Genomic DNA, 14470 nt, shown 5'->3' with positions numbered 1-14470 from the left:
ATGAGTGTTTTGATACGAAGCAATATAGCGTATTTATAATATGCTTATTTCGCAGATACTTTCATACATTAGTCCCTTTTGTGTTTCACGTGCACCCATTTTGAAAATGCATATTTTATCTACTGTAACATCCCCAAAAAGAAAGTTAGGAGGAAACTTTTCCATTAAAAATGATGCATCAATTAATCTGTTTTCTTTTTTATAGCTTTTTTCATAACGTGTATTTAAAATGGTTGAATGAAGCTATGTCATTAGTTTAGTAATATTGAATAGTAATAAATGTACCACTAAAGGATCAGAATCAGTAAGTTTTGCATCTGTGAATTTTTTGATAAGAAATTCTTTTACAAGTTATAAATGAAATTTTAAATCTTTTGTAATTTACCACAGAGTGGAAAAAGAGTTGGTGATGATTCTTCAATACTGGGCTTTAAATATACTACTCTACAATTTGTAGGTTCTTGAGGAAAAGTGCCTAATCCTCTAAGTCTTATGTGAATTTTTTTATTGTTTGAAATGCTTGATATTTCATTTTTCAGTGTATGTAAAAGAGAAGCTGCATCTTTTATTTTTCCATATGAAGGAAGACGAAGAGTACAAATTGTTAAATGTGAAAGAAGATGGCCTCTGAACATTGATAAAGGTATTTTTTTAGAAATAGAGTCTTTTATGCTTTCTAGTGATTTTTCAAGAGATTTTGAGCTTAATGGCAGTGCAAGAAAATGTGTAAGAGGATGGTTCTTAAATAAGTTTAGAGATTTAAGCAATGAAAATAAAAATTACCTTTTTTTTTATATTTTTATCAAGATTCGTTGTATTTAAATAGTTTTTTTCTTGTTCATTGTTAAATTGATAACTAAATTGTAGTGTAGAGTAAGTTTCTTCAAAATTTTGGGATAATTTCATGTCGTCTATAGTATATTTTCAATATTAAAAAATATAAATAAGAATATATACTTTTTTCAAATCTTTTCATATTTAAGTTTCTTTTAAAGTTTTTTATTATTTGGTTTAATTTTTGATATAAATATTATTGAATAATAATATTGTGCAGTTGAATTCGGTAATATTTATCTAATTATGTTTTATATCTTTAACAATATTATTATGAATGTTTTATATTAAAAAAAAAATGTATAGATTAGAATGCTGTTAATTTGAAATATTTATTTAATATTGTATTTTTTAAGTGTTTTTTGATTAAAAAAATATTAGATATATAACTTAATGAAATTGATCAAGAATTAGAATTATAAGGAAATTTTGTTTGTTCTTTATGTTTATAGTGTTTTTATAATTTTATGTAATGTTTATAAATATCATAGATGACTGTAATAATGTATTTTTATTTGGATAATTATTTAAATAATTTTTAATTAGATAATTGAATATATTTGTAAAATATTCTATAATTTTTATGGTTTTTTGTTTTAAATTTTTTAAAATTTGCTAAATTATATCAATTTCTAGATAAATTAATAAAAATTTGTTTTATTTATAAAGGATATTTGCTTTAAATATATTTGTATTTTTTTATTTTCAGCATATTTTTAAACAAAATGTACAAACAGATATTATGTTATGATATTATTAATATTTTTTCTTACTTTTTTTGTAATTTTGATTTTTTAGAAAGAATTCTCGAAAATGCAAACTTTTGGAATCTATTTAAATCACTGATAAAATGTCTACCTGCCTATATATGTTAAATTTAGAATAATAAATAATATATTAAACTTACTATATGTGAATCAAGTCGTTCTAAAAGCTCTGCTATTGCAAATTGGACTTTTGGATTTGGATGAAATAAACCAAATGCAATTGGTGCTAAACCACCATGTAGTTGTGGAAGATAACAAAGTAACTTTAACAATTTTAAAATTATACATATTTAAATAAAATAATTCTTACTTGACTTAATTCATCTGTTGTGCGTACATTATCGTTTAATGTTATGTATATAGCTTCTGCATCTTCATAAGACATGTTTCGTAAAATTTTTAATCTATTTAACTGATGTTGTAAGCAAAATTTTTTTTCAATTGGTATATTATTTAATGCAAGTCGATCCTATAAATGTTATTAAAGTGTTAAAAATGTTAGATTTTGCCTTTATATAATATTGGTAAGAACTCGTGTTTCTCCAACCTTCAAATCTTGGCATATTCATGTATAAATCACGCATTTTTTGTGTTTCATCTGCCCAAACCCAACCCGTTCCTGGTATAATGAAATTTTTTGCATTTTGGTTCGATAATTGAGAAGAACCATAAACAAGAGTTTCATATGTACATGCCATTTTAGTAAATCTTAATATCCAATCTCTCCATCTAGATCGTACGGAATGTTCCCCATATTTACAAGATATAATATGTTGCATCTAGAAAGTCAGTAATTTTAAATAATAAAAGGATATTTTATACTTCGTCCATAAATACCGTGTCTATATCATTTCGTTGATATTCATATGTATAATCACAAAAAAAATTTTCTAAATGACTTGGTATATTTACAGGAGATATATGTGATGATATTTTTATTTTTCCGGAATCAATATTACAAAGAACGTCCCACCATTCAGGGTGATGTTCAAAGGCTGGGTTTGTAACACCTGCTATATATCCTTGACTAAAAAATATTAGTAAAGATTATTATAAATATCAAATACATAGTAAGTAAGTAATCTATTTTCGATAGATCGGTATAGGGAAATGTTCTTTCCAAAAATCCTCGCAATACTCCTAAACCACTAGCCATAGCACATGCTGCTAATACGTATTTTGCAACATCGCTTGCAGATTGACCATGTCCTAGGAATACAATTCTTTTTTGGGTAAGCATACCATTCATTAGGACAATAATTGGGTGAGTATGAGGACCAATAGTAGTAAGATGAGCATGTAATGGGAATGATTTTGTAAGTAATTTGGGAAATGTTTGAAATAAATTTATAAGGGAAAACTATATATTTATTAATTCCTTTTTAACGAAAGCATGCTTTTACATCACCAACAACTTCTGGTAAGATATCCAAAGGTATTTTAACAGGTATTCGTACACCAAGGTAAATTATGTTCGTTTCATATTCATGACAATCTCGTTTAACTGCATCCTTCAAGAATGAATCTATAAGCATTTGCCATTTTTTTTATATATTTAGATTTTAATTACTTGGAAATTTCTCATAATACATAGTTTTATAGTCATTATTTCCAAGAATAATACGTTCCCAAATGTTTAGTTTAGGCATCATTTCTAAGTTCATAGAATTTACAGAATTGAAAATTTGTTCTAATGTTGTTTTTTTTGGATGTTCAATGTATTTCTCTAGAGCAAGTAGCAAAATTGGCTTTTGGTATTAAATAATATTTAAAGATACGTATAAGACAAACCTTATAAATATGCAAAAATGAATGTCTAGTACATATTGCCATTGCTTTTACAAGAGCTCCTCTAATTTTTTATATTTAAGAATAAGAATAATTAAATTAACTACTACATACCGCTTGGCATCTGGATCATGTTTTGTATTTACTAAATTCAGAACATACATTAATTTTGGTTCACTCTCTTCCGTATCCTCTAGATTTTCGTAGATATTGATTTCATCTTTAGTTGATTTGCTGGTATCTTTATGTAAGAAAAATATTGTCCAGTCTTCTGCTCTCATATGAGCTTGATCTGGAAGCATCAATTCGGCAAGGAGTCTTAAAAAATTAGTATTTGACTGTGTCGTTTGAAAAGGATACTTTGTATCACTTCCTATAGTATGTGGATATTGCTGAGAAATTGTAGGACCACGGTCAATATCAAATTCTGCTACTAGAATATAGTCTACATGATGATATGGCATATTCAAAAAAATAATAATTCTTATTTTGTTTCTAACAACAAATACGTGTTAGTAATATTCAAGTGTTCTTTTTATTTTATTAAAATACTTCTATTTTTCTTAAATTTTTAATAAAGTTTTTGTACCTAATATTTTAAACGATAGCTACATTTCGAATGACAACAGCTTTAGAGTGTAAAAATAAGAGGGAATATTATTTGTTATTTTTATATAAGTGAGCAAAAAGAGGATTGGTGCAGAGAAGTAAGACTCTATGTCTTTTTCTGAGTCGAAAGAATTGCTAGATACTCTTTTATGTAAGTTTTCATGTCAAGAAACATGTTCATTAGCAGTGATACAACAAATCACAAAAATACTTACAGATGAGTCAATTTCGAAACCGCTGCCTTCAAAAAGTAGACGTAGATTAGTGAGTTCTGCAAAATCAAAATGTGATGTATCGGAAATTAAGAAAGAAATCAATATACCTGCAGTGAAAAATGATACAGTTGATAAAGCTCAATTTGCGATAAAAGTGTTCAATGAGTCTTTGAAATTATTATCTGAAATAGTTAAATTATCTGGTGATCATCAAAATTCTTCTCGAGTTTTAGAAAGTAAAAAACAGACACATTATAATATTGCTACCAACTGTGTTGGATTGAAAAAAAATATTGTTAATTGTTCACTATTATCTTTTAACATTATTAATGAAAATTCAAATAAACTTAATATAAAACAACTTGGAGTTTATAAAGCACATGCTAATATGATTAATAGACTTATTGATTTAGAAATGGTATATGAATTATAATTAATATGGTTAATATTTATTTTTCTAGATTTCAATGGCATTTCATGAGCTTATTTCTTTGCGTAATGATTTAGGATGTTATGTAAAGCTTATTGTGGAGAAAGGTTTTTGGGCAAAGTCATTTAAGCAAAATAAATCTCAAATTAATGAAGAAACTAGAACTAAGTCTGAAATAGTTACGTGGCTTATAAATATTGAATCACCTGTTAATTCTATGGAAGAGGATGTAATAAATTTTATTACTGGGTTTCAGCTGATGACTTTAAGATGTGCTTCTCGACTTCAAGATATGACTATTGATGAGGTATTTGTTAGCTTTTATGTTTGTTTTAGATTTATGTTTTTAAGTCATTATTGAATTCTTTTAACTCTTGTTTTGGTCCAAAGGCATTTTTTAAAAGATTAAATGAATTAAATTCGGAATTAGGGAAAAATCAAACTAACATTTTGTATCGCGTTGTTTTAAAATTATGTTCATCTCATTTTTCTTATCTTTCATTTCAATTTCAGCTTTGTACCATTGAGTGTTTGCATCATGAAAATATAAATAATAATGATCACATTATGGACGGGATATCACGAATTGTTATACAATTATCTAAGACTAAAAATGGATTTCTTTTTTATCCCTTATGTAAAGTATCAGTGGAAAATTTTTTAGATTCTGTTTGTGGTGATATGCTTTCAAGGACTGCTTTTATTAATCTTATTTTTCATATGTCTTTTTATGCAGAACAAGTATATTTTTTATTTTATGTATAGTTTGGTAATGGATTTTATAGATTGAGAAATTCGATGATGCTTTAAATTGGAATATGTTGTTGATTAATAAATTTGGTCAAAATGATATTATTTCTATTTCGCTGAGTTTCCAGAATGGTTCTCTTGAGCTTTCTGGTGTGTTTTCAATTGGTACATTGTTTAATCAGTATAATTTGATCTTGTTAATTTATTTTTAGAGCATTTTGATTATTTAGAGGTCATTAAAGAGAATTTAAATAAACTTTTATATATGAACGATGATATTCAAAATGCTTCAGAGGGGGAGCTAATTAAATTAATCAAAAGCATAGATAGGTTGCGCCGTTCATGTACTTCTGCAATAAATAGTTCCACTCGTTATTCCGAGTTTTGTCATTCTTGTTTTGAAATAATGTTAGAATTTGTTCAGAAATATAGAACTAAAGAGGTAAATTTGTTTGTATACTTATATGTATTTGATTTTCTACTTAGATAGGCGAAAAAGAGTGTTTTAAAGCTCTGAGTTCTAATATTTTAAGTAGTGTTATATCTTGTTTTAAAGCATATTTGACATCTTCTGTATCTGACGAAGTATACCATTCTATTTCTCTTTTGGATATTTCTTTGGAGTTTGCAAGGTCCATAGATGATGTTGCAGCTATAATATCTATATCAAATGTTTTTTGGAATTCTGCAATAATATTGTATCAAAATGGAAGTGACGCTATTGATTTTGTAAAACGAAGTATTTTGACTTTAGAGAATATTGATTTTTCTAATTTGGATATGGATCATTATATTGGTCGCTATGAGCTATTGATAAAATGTTATTTGTTAGTTAAAGATTATAAGGTTGTATAATTGAAGTTATTTTTTATTAATAAAATTAGAGTTCTTTAGATTATGGTTTTAAGGCTATGAATATCCTTTACAAAAGTGGGATTATTTCTCAAATAGCTTATGAGTCTAATCGTGTTTTGCTATCAGAAGTTTTTAAAGAACATCGTCATGTAGCTAGAATCGTAACTTCCATTACTCAGAATGCTATAATAAGTGGTTCTTGGTCTGATAAATGCCTATTAAACTATTTTGATGTTCTTGACAAAGGGCCACTTTTAGAATTGCAGCTTCAAGTTGTTCTTGGACTTCAATATAAATATGATATTTCTAAGCAGTTGCATGTTCTTCAGAATAATCTTATGGATATTTATAATGAAAATTTCCCTTTTCGTAGAATGAGGTATCTTGTTTTTTAATATTTTTATTACTGAGTTGAATTAGGGTATTATTGCAAATATATCAATGTTTACAAAATAGTGCTAATGATATGGGTGATGTTTTTGATGATTTTTATAGGAAAAGTATTTCTGATTTAATGAATAATGTATAAGATTTTATTTAAATTTAATATGTTTAACTCTTTTAGAATCTTAAGGAAGATGTTGGTTTTGAGCCTTTTAGATATAATTATATAGCAATGTCTCGATCTTTTTTAGCTTTGAAATTGTTTTTAACTCAGAAACAATGGCAAGACGATATGAAGGCTGCATTTAAAATTTGGAAGATGATATTTGATGATATCGAATATTCAAAAATGCAGAAAACATTGGAGATGTGTATAGACAGTCCACTTAATCTTCTTTGTCATTTTGGTATGTTTGAACAAAAATATTGTTTACTTTAAATAATATATTTAGAAATGTTAGCTGATTTTTTCCTTGTTAAAGGGCTTCCATTGAACAGGTTAACTATTTTAAAATTGAGATTAAGATTATGTTTATTGTCCCCTGAACTAAGAGGCCCGGGAGGTTTTTTTAATTTTTTTAACATTTATTATTGTTAACATATTTAGAATTGACTAGAATATATGCTATGTTAGGTTTACAATATCTTTCTCTTGGCTATACAGGCAAAGCTGGTATGATATTTGCTGCTGCTCAGAATCATAATCAGAAGATGAATCCTGATATCAAGAGCCTCATAGAGTTTGAGATTTCATATGTTGAATATTTATCTACAGTTGGTTGTGTTTCATCAAGGTATTTCTTGAGCTTTTCTTTGTATATTCTTATGAGTATAGTTGGAATTCTTTCATAAAAGTTGCAAAGATAGTAAATGGGAACTTTCAAAGTTTGGATGCAGGGTTATCTATGTCTTTAGATAAACGAATTGAATGGTATAGTTTAGTAGCAAAAGGTTCTTTCGTTTATGCTTTAATTATGCTAGAAAAGGTATATAATTTTTTGTAATTTTTTTTATTCATTTTTTAGGGCGCAATTTTTGATGCTTTGTATTATGTAGAAAATTCGTATCGTCTCTATAAACGTATTATAAAGAATAATGTTAAATATTTTAATAAAGGTATATCTTTATCAAACAAAAGAAATAAGTTAAAAGTGGAAGAAAGTTTAGTTCTAAATGATAACGATAATTGTCAAAAAATGGTCTTTTTTGAATTTGGGCAGTCTCATTGGAGGGTGTTAAGTGTAATTTTTTTCTGTATTGTTTTTTTTTGTTGATTCATTTTAAGAATTTTATTTCTTGTTTGTTATTATTGGCAAGACTTTACGAAATTCAAGGATCTGTACTTGATTCTGAATATTTTTATTCCCAAGCTTTAGAAGCTGCTGAAAATATTGATTCTTATTTGGCTATAGTAACCGTTTTAGTTATGTTGAGCAATTTATATGTAAAAACTGAGAGGTTTCAAAAAGCACAAGAAAATCTTGATAAAGCGAAGCATTTTTTCTCTCAAATTGAAAATATTAAAGAATCTGTCTCGCTTTCATTTACACAAGCAAGTCTTCAGAGTCGACAAAAACTTTGGTGTTTAGAACTTGAGTCATATATATTGGCTGAGAAACAACTGAAAGAGCTTATGAGTCCTGAATTTATAATAAAATTGGATGAAATAGCAATGGAAAATGTTATTTTAGGGTATTTTTGATTTAAGTTAAATACTTTAGACTCATTTTTCTAAGAATTGAGACAATGACAATCTCATCTCCATTGAAGTTAAATAATTTAGATATTAAGAAATTACCACTTAATAAATGTAGGTTATTGATTATTCGTATTTTTGAAATTTAATGAGTTAGTTTCTACGCAATGTGAATGCATTGTTCTGTCTCGTCTTAAAGGGAGGATAATGACTTTCAAAGGTACTATTTTTATAAGTAGGAATTTATACTTATTGAATAAAGGGTATAATTTTGCATTACAAGGGAAAATTGCGGATGGAAAAAAGTTTTTGAAAGAATCTTTTGCTGTAGAATGTGATATGGATGATTTAGTAATATTTCTTTTGTTTATTTATTTATCTAATTTTAAAAAAGATTATTCAAAGGCTTTATCAATCGAAAGTTTGTTTTCTGGAGGCTGAAGCTCTTCTTCAAAGAGATCCAATTTATGGTGTTCTTCAAGACTCGGGTTCGAAAATATTTCATATAATATCTTTATTAAATATTTTCTAGTAATTTCTGTTCCAAATATATGTATACATCGGTTTTTGGATAAATCTAGTACAAATAAATCTAAGACAAGAATAGATGCTTCTAAACAGGGGCTTAGTGCATCAAGGAATAAGATTTTGATTCTTTTAGAAGAAACTAAAAAGAATATTATTGAAATTTTTAGTGAAGCCTTAAACTATGGACAAAGTACATTAGTTAGACAGTTAGCGCAAATGATGGCTTCGACTACGGTTTTGCAATCTGCTCTTTATATTCCTGGTGATAGTAATCAAATAAAATCTATTATTCCGTCATATTTTCTTGGTAATATTTTTTTGTTTGTATAACATTTTTAATAGTTTTTAGAAATCTCCAAAATGATATCTTTTCAAAGAGAACGTGCATTTCTTCAAAAAAATATTAAATTAAAAAATAATAATAATCAAGATGTGCAATGGCCTTTAATTCTTGAAGAATCTCAAGATAATGTTTCTTTAGATCATAAAATTGTTTCTTCAGAGCTATTTTCTAAGTTATTTTTTTGCGATATATCACAGTTTCAACATGAATTTCTAGATAAAATTCCTCAGTCATGGATTATTCTTACTATAGGAGTAGGCGAATCTAAGAATGATTTATATATTACTAGATTACAGAGACAGTTAAGTCCATTGGTTTTGCGTTTACCCTTGAATCGCAGTAATTCGAGAGATGCTGATCAAGATACATTAACGTATGATAATGTTTTCAATGAATTAAATGACATCATTCTTCAAAGTAATGAAACAGCACAGACGGCAAAAAATATTAGTACTAGTGCTCATAAACTAGGATGGTGGAAAGAACGACAAGAACTCAATGCAAGATTAAAGAAATTGCTTACAAATGTTGAACACTGTTGGCTTGGTGGATTCAAAGTATTCTATATTATGTTTTGATTTATAATCTAAAATTTTGTAGGGTATATTTTCTCAATCAAATATAAATCAGGAAAGTTTTTCAAAGTTTAAGACCCTTGTAAACCAAATTATTATAAAACATGTATTTTCTCGTAAACTTTATCGAAAGAATAAAAATGTTGCATCTTTCGAGATAGAATCAAGACTTTTGGAATTATTTGTAAAATTAGATCTTGGTGATTCAAAAATAGAAGAGTATTTAGAGGATCTTATATACTTTATATTAGACATTTTTCAATTTCATGGTGAAACTGTTGCTTATGATGAAATTGATATTGATCAGGTTTTAAAAATATTTGCTTTTATTTAATTAATGATTTTCGTCAGATAGTTGTTGATTTTCAGGAAGCTATTAGTAATTATAATAAAGAGACTACCGTTCTTCCAGGTAAAAAGCATCAGCATTTGATTTTGGTTTTGGATAAGTCTGTTCAATCTTTTCCATGGGAATCTTTGCCTTGTCTTCGGAAATTACCTATATCCAGGGTTCCTTCTTTATATTGCATTTATGATAGACTAAGCATGGTAAACTTTGACGCATATCAAAAGGTTAATCGCAAAAATGGATGTTATGTCCTTAATCCTTCTTCCGATTTAATTAATACTCAAAACAATTTCGAAACTTTACTTAAGGATCTTGATGGTTGGAAAGGAATCATAGGAAGATCACCTGAAGAGTCTGAATTTCAGTCATATTTGTCTTCTTTCGAAATTTTCTTGTACTTTGGACATGGTGGCGGTGAACAGTATATTCGCAAAAATATAGTTAAAAGACTTTCAAAATGCGCCGTTTCTTTTTTAATGGGCTGCAGTAGTGGACTACTAAAAGACATGGGCGATTTCGAGCCCATAGGCATAGCTACTAGCTATCTCTTGGCCGGATGCCCCGCACTGGTTGCAAATTTATGGGACGTAACGGATAAAGACATTGATCGATTCAGCACCCATGTCTTAAAGTGCTGGGGATTAGTCCCAAATGGCCCAGAGGGCTGTCAAAACGAGGACTCTGGCCCGGGAGCCTTAGGAGCGCGTGCTTCGCTTGCTGAAGCTGTCGCTTTTTCCCGTGACCAGTGTGTACTGAAATACTTGAACGGCGCGGCCCCTGTAATATACGGGGTCCCCGTATATCTTGAATGAACCGAATTTTGCTTACAACAACATTGTATATAGACTAACAATACACATTGATATCTATAATCTGACAATAAAAGCTAAATGAAGAATTGCTACACAAGTAAAACTGCACATGTCGCGGTATCCGCGTCCTTATTTGCTCGACGATGAGTATTCTACAAACATCAAAAAATATTTCCTTAAAAAAAAAATAATACTTGTTACAGCCTTCGTTCCTTCAGACACAGCATGTTTTGCAAGTTCACCAGGAAGTATCAGACGAACAGAAGTTTGAATTTCACGTGAAGAAATAGTTGACTTCTTGTTGTACGAAGCAAGTTTTGAAGCTTCACTAGCAATACGCTCAAAAATATCTACAAATTTAAAAACACGCCCCATACCCCTACAGAATTACCATTCACAAAGCTATTAAGAATCGACATCGCTTTGTTCGATATACCCGTGTCCGGGTGCACCTGCTTAAGCACTGCACGCGTCATTACTCTCCCCCCGCTCCCCTACACGCCTACCTTTGTAGATATACGACGAATACGTCTCCTTTCGCGACCTCGACCTCTTCTTCTTGTCTGCTGACATCCGCTTCCCTGCTTCCTTCTTGTCCATCGGCGCCTTTCCCGCTGGCATTTTAGTTGCCATCTTCCTCTCTGCTATCTTTGGTGCCATCTCGTCCGCTGTGGTCTCACTGGTGTTTTCTGTCGTCTGCGCGCGTTCGCGTCCGTTTATATCTTCCCGCCGAGCCCTAACCCCTAACCCTAATTATAACTATAACCCGATCGTTATCCCTAACCCTAACCACTAATACTACCACTAACCCTAACACTAACATTGGCCTTCCGCGCATGCACCCTAAAACCCCCTTCTACCCCTTCCGAGTCACTTTCCGAGTCCTATCTTCCGAATACGGTACCCCTAACCCTAACCCTTGAAGCATTGCCTAAACGGGTACCCCTAACCCTAGCCTTGCTCGACTGTCGACCGGGTGCGGGTGCTGGCGAAGCCGACTTCTCATCGTACGCCTCCATTCTGGCAACCCTAACCTCAGCCCTAACCTCAGCCCTGATGTTCCCGAATACAGTACCCACACACTCCAACCTGAAGAGACTGAAGAGACACCCTAACATGGCGCACACCACTGCGGTGTCTCGCTACCGCCCCTACACTCCCAGACACGCAGCCCTAACCCTAACCTTAACCCTAGCCCTAGCATTCACACAGCAGCCCTGGTCCTCCTGAAGGCTCCTGGGCCCAGGGGGCTCGGACTGATGCGGCCTGCACACCAGTCCTGTGCCGGTGCTGCCTGTTTGCCGGCTCCCCGCTGGCTGCCCGCGCGCCTCTGCTGGCGCCGCTGCCTGCCACTTGCTGCGGCGCTGTGCCTGCTGCTAGTGCCCGAGCCCTGCCGCCGCTCCGCTCGCCCGGGCGACTCGGCGGCTCTGCACTGGCCCAACCTTAGCCCGGCCTCCGCCCAAGCCTGTGCCAGGCCGGTCCTGCATTCAGCTGGCCCCACACTGATCCTGTGCTGGGCCATAAGCTGAGGCTGAGCTAGAGCCAAGCCAGAGCTTGGCTGAGGCCAAGTTGGCCCTCGGCTGCCCTCAGGCGGAGGCCGGGCTGAAGCTGGGCCGAGGCCGGCGCAGTGCGGCACGATTGGCCGATTCGGTCTGCCGCACCAAAAAAGGCATCATGCACCGGCGTCGATGCACATAAAAACCGGGCGAGCCCAAAGGCGCAGTGACGCCGGAGCTCCAGGCAGGCCAAGCACAGAGGACCCCCGCAGGGCTTGAGGACACTGTTTGGGGTGATGTTTGAGCTGGAGTTTGATAAGCGGCTGCGGAGCGCATCAGAGGGAGGCAAAGCCAAGAGCGGCGAGGACGGGTGCAGCGCAGCAGGCACAAGGCGGGTGAGATCAAGCTATGGGGACCGGTAGGGCCGGTGGGAACTCAAACTGAGAGGGACTGATAGGAACCAGGTTCATCCCGAGCCGCGATGGGATTGATCTGCAGGCAAGCTTCAACCTGGCAGAAGTCTCAGAGGCGGGGTCGAAGGGGAAGCGAAAGCCGGGGAGTGGGGAGGCAGAGGGGCAGAGAGGTAAGGGCGGAAAGAGGACCAAGGCTGACGGAGGCAGCGGAGGAGTCGAATAAGATATTCTTGCATCTGCTGCGGTCGGAGCTCTTTGGGACGACAGTGGGGGGAGGAGGGGGAGCAGGGGGAGAGGGCGGAGAGACGCCGCCTCGGCAGAAAACGCCGAGCCGGCCGCTAACGCCGTCAACGCCGTCGAGGAACTTGTTTTCGTACATGTCGCCGCAGAACAGGACGCCCACGAGCGGGACGCGGACGTCGGGGAGCGGGGGGAGGAGTGGGATCGACGACCCGACACGGGAGATCTACTCGCTGTCGCCGGTGCGGTTTGACTCGCAGCGGCTGCTGCTTTCGCCAAGGAAGCAGCCTCGGGCGATCTCGAAGGTCCCATTCAAGGTGCTGGATGCACCGGAGCTGCACGACGACTTTTATTTAAATTTGGTTGACTGGGGATGTAACAATATACTGGGCGTAGGGCTCGGGACATGTGTGTATCTGTGGAGTGCACATTCGGGGAAGGTGACGAAGCTGTGTGATTTGGGGCCGAATGACTCGGTGACGAGTGTCTGTTGGATCCAAAGAGTAATTGGGGGGGATTTTGGGGGGAGGTTTTTACATTTTTAGGGATCTCATGTTGCACTTGGGACGAACAAAGGGTTAGTACATATATGGGACGCAGAGCAGTGCAAGCGCACGCGGACGATGCTGGGGCATGCGTTGAGAGTGGGTATGTGGGGGGTATTTGAGGGGTATTTGAGGGGGGGGCTGATGCAGTGGGTTTAGGTTCTCTTGCTTGGAACGAGCATATTCTTACGTCTGGTGGAAGAGACCACCAGATTTTCCACCGAGACGTCAGGGTTCCGGAGCACCATATCAAGCAGCTGGGAGCGCACAAGCAGGAGGTATGCGGGCTAAAGTGGAATTGTGAAGACGGGCTTCTTGCGTCGGGTGGGAATGATAATAAATTGATTGTATGGGATCGTTTGAACGAGACACCATTGTACAAATTTTCAGAGCACACTGCAGCAGTCAAGGCTATTGCATGGAATCCGCACCAGCATGGGATTCTTGCTAGTGGGGGAGGCACAGCAGATAGGACGATAAAATTTTGGAATACCCTTAACGGACACCAAATTTCGGAAATAGATACGGGATCGCAGGTATGCAACCTTGCATGGTCCAAAAATTCAAATGAGATTGTTTCGACGCATGGATATTCGGAAAATCAAGTTATAGTTTGGAAATACCCTTCTATGACACAAGTTGCCGCTTTGACTGGCCATACTTATCGGGTTTTGTATTTAGCCATGTCGCCCGATGGTCAGACTATAGTGACAGGTGCAGGTGATGAAACCCTGAGATTTTGGAATGTTTTTTCAAAAAGTAAAAGTGATTCCGACCGAGATTCGTTATTAGATCCTTTCACGAAAATAAGATAGACTTATTTATGGGAATTTTATTCAGG

General features: G+C 34.2%; 5 protein-coding genes across 5 annotated transcripts; 2 read left to right on the top strand and 3 right to left on the bottom strand.

The window, feature by feature from the left end:
- Positions 1–33: 33 nt before the first annotated feature.
- T551_01631 (uncharacterized protein) lies at positions 34–976 on the bottom strand (the record flags this gene model as incomplete). The annotated part of the gene is made up of 5 exons (XM_018373894.1): positions 34–243; positions 286–341; positions 386–740; positions 784–911; positions 958–976. The coding sequence occupies 5 exons, from the start codon at positions 974–976 to the stop codon at positions 34–36; spliced, it is 768 nt and encodes a 255-aa protein (XP_018230069.1).
- Positions 977–1535: 559 nt separating this feature from the next.
- T551_01630 (uncharacterized protein) lies at positions 1536–3889 on the bottom strand. Its single transcript, XM_018373893.1, has 10 exons — positions 3504–3889; positions 3393–3453; positions 3172–3349; positions 3005–3126; positions 2669–2961; positions 2424–2628; positions 2111–2380; positions 1912–2070; positions 1742–1864; positions 1536–1696 (listed from the first exon to the last, which is right to left on the bottom strand). Exons 1-10 carry the CDS (start codon positions 3851–3853, stop codon positions 1604–1606), a joined length of 1854 nt encoding a protein of 617 aa, XP_018230068.1. The 5' UTR covers positions 3854–3889; the 3' UTR covers positions 1536–1603.
- Positions 3890–4074: 185 nt separating this feature from the next.
- On the top strand, positions 4075–10935 carry T551_01629 (separase; the record flags this gene model as incomplete). The annotated part of the gene is made up of 21 exons (XM_018373892.1): positions 4075–4631; positions 4675–5384; positions 5429–5558; positions 5606–5835; positions 5880–6239; positions 6278–6627; positions 6669–6771; positions 6814–7039; positions 7085–7195; positions 7240–7426; positions 7468–7618; positions 7658–7873; positions 7918–8324; positions 8369–8442; positions 8486–8548; positions 8591–8679; positions 8723–8816; positions 8861–9163; positions 9206–9756; positions 9800–10081; positions 10126–10935. Exons 2-21 carry the CDS (start codon positions 5211–5213, stop codon positions 10933–10935), a joined length of 4911 nt encoding a protein of 1636 aa, XP_018230067.1. The 5' UTR covers positions 4075–4631; positions 4675–5210.
- Positions 10936–10952: 17 nt separating this feature from the next.
- Positions 10953–11954, bottom strand: T551_01628 (histone H2B; the record flags this gene model as incomplete). Its single annotated transcript, XM_018373891.1, has 6 exons — positions 10953–11087; positions 11130–11285; positions 11327–11398; positions 11442–11684; positions 11726–11797; positions 11840–11954. 6 exons carry the CDS (start codon positions 11952–11954, stop codon positions 11065–11067), a joined length of 681 nt encoding a protein of 226 aa, XP_018230066.1. The 3' UTR covers positions 10953–11064.
- Positions 11955–13221: 1267 nt separating this feature from the next.
- Positions 13222–14444, top strand: T551_01627 (uncharacterized protein; the record flags this gene model as incomplete). The annotated part of the gene is made up of 3 exons (XM_018373890.1): positions 13222–13587; positions 13630–13732; positions 13789–14444. The coding sequence occupies 3 exons, from the start codon at positions 13222–13224 to the stop codon at positions 14442–14444; spliced, it is 1125 nt and encodes a 374-aa protein (XP_018230065.1).
- Between the last annotated feature and the right edge of the window lie 26 nt (positions 14445–14470).

The sequence above is a fragment of the Pneumocystis jirovecii genome (genome assembly GCF_001477535.1).
Source record: "Pneumocystis jirovecii RU7 chromosome Unknown supercont1.6, whole genome shotgun sequence".
Taxonomy (NCBI): Eukaryota; Fungi; Ascomycota; class Pneumocystomycetes; order Pneumocystales; family Pneumocystaceae; genus Pneumocystis; species Pneumocystis jirovecii.
Note: the sequence above shows the minus strand (reverse complement) of the source record. Positions and strands in the feature narration are given on the sequence as shown.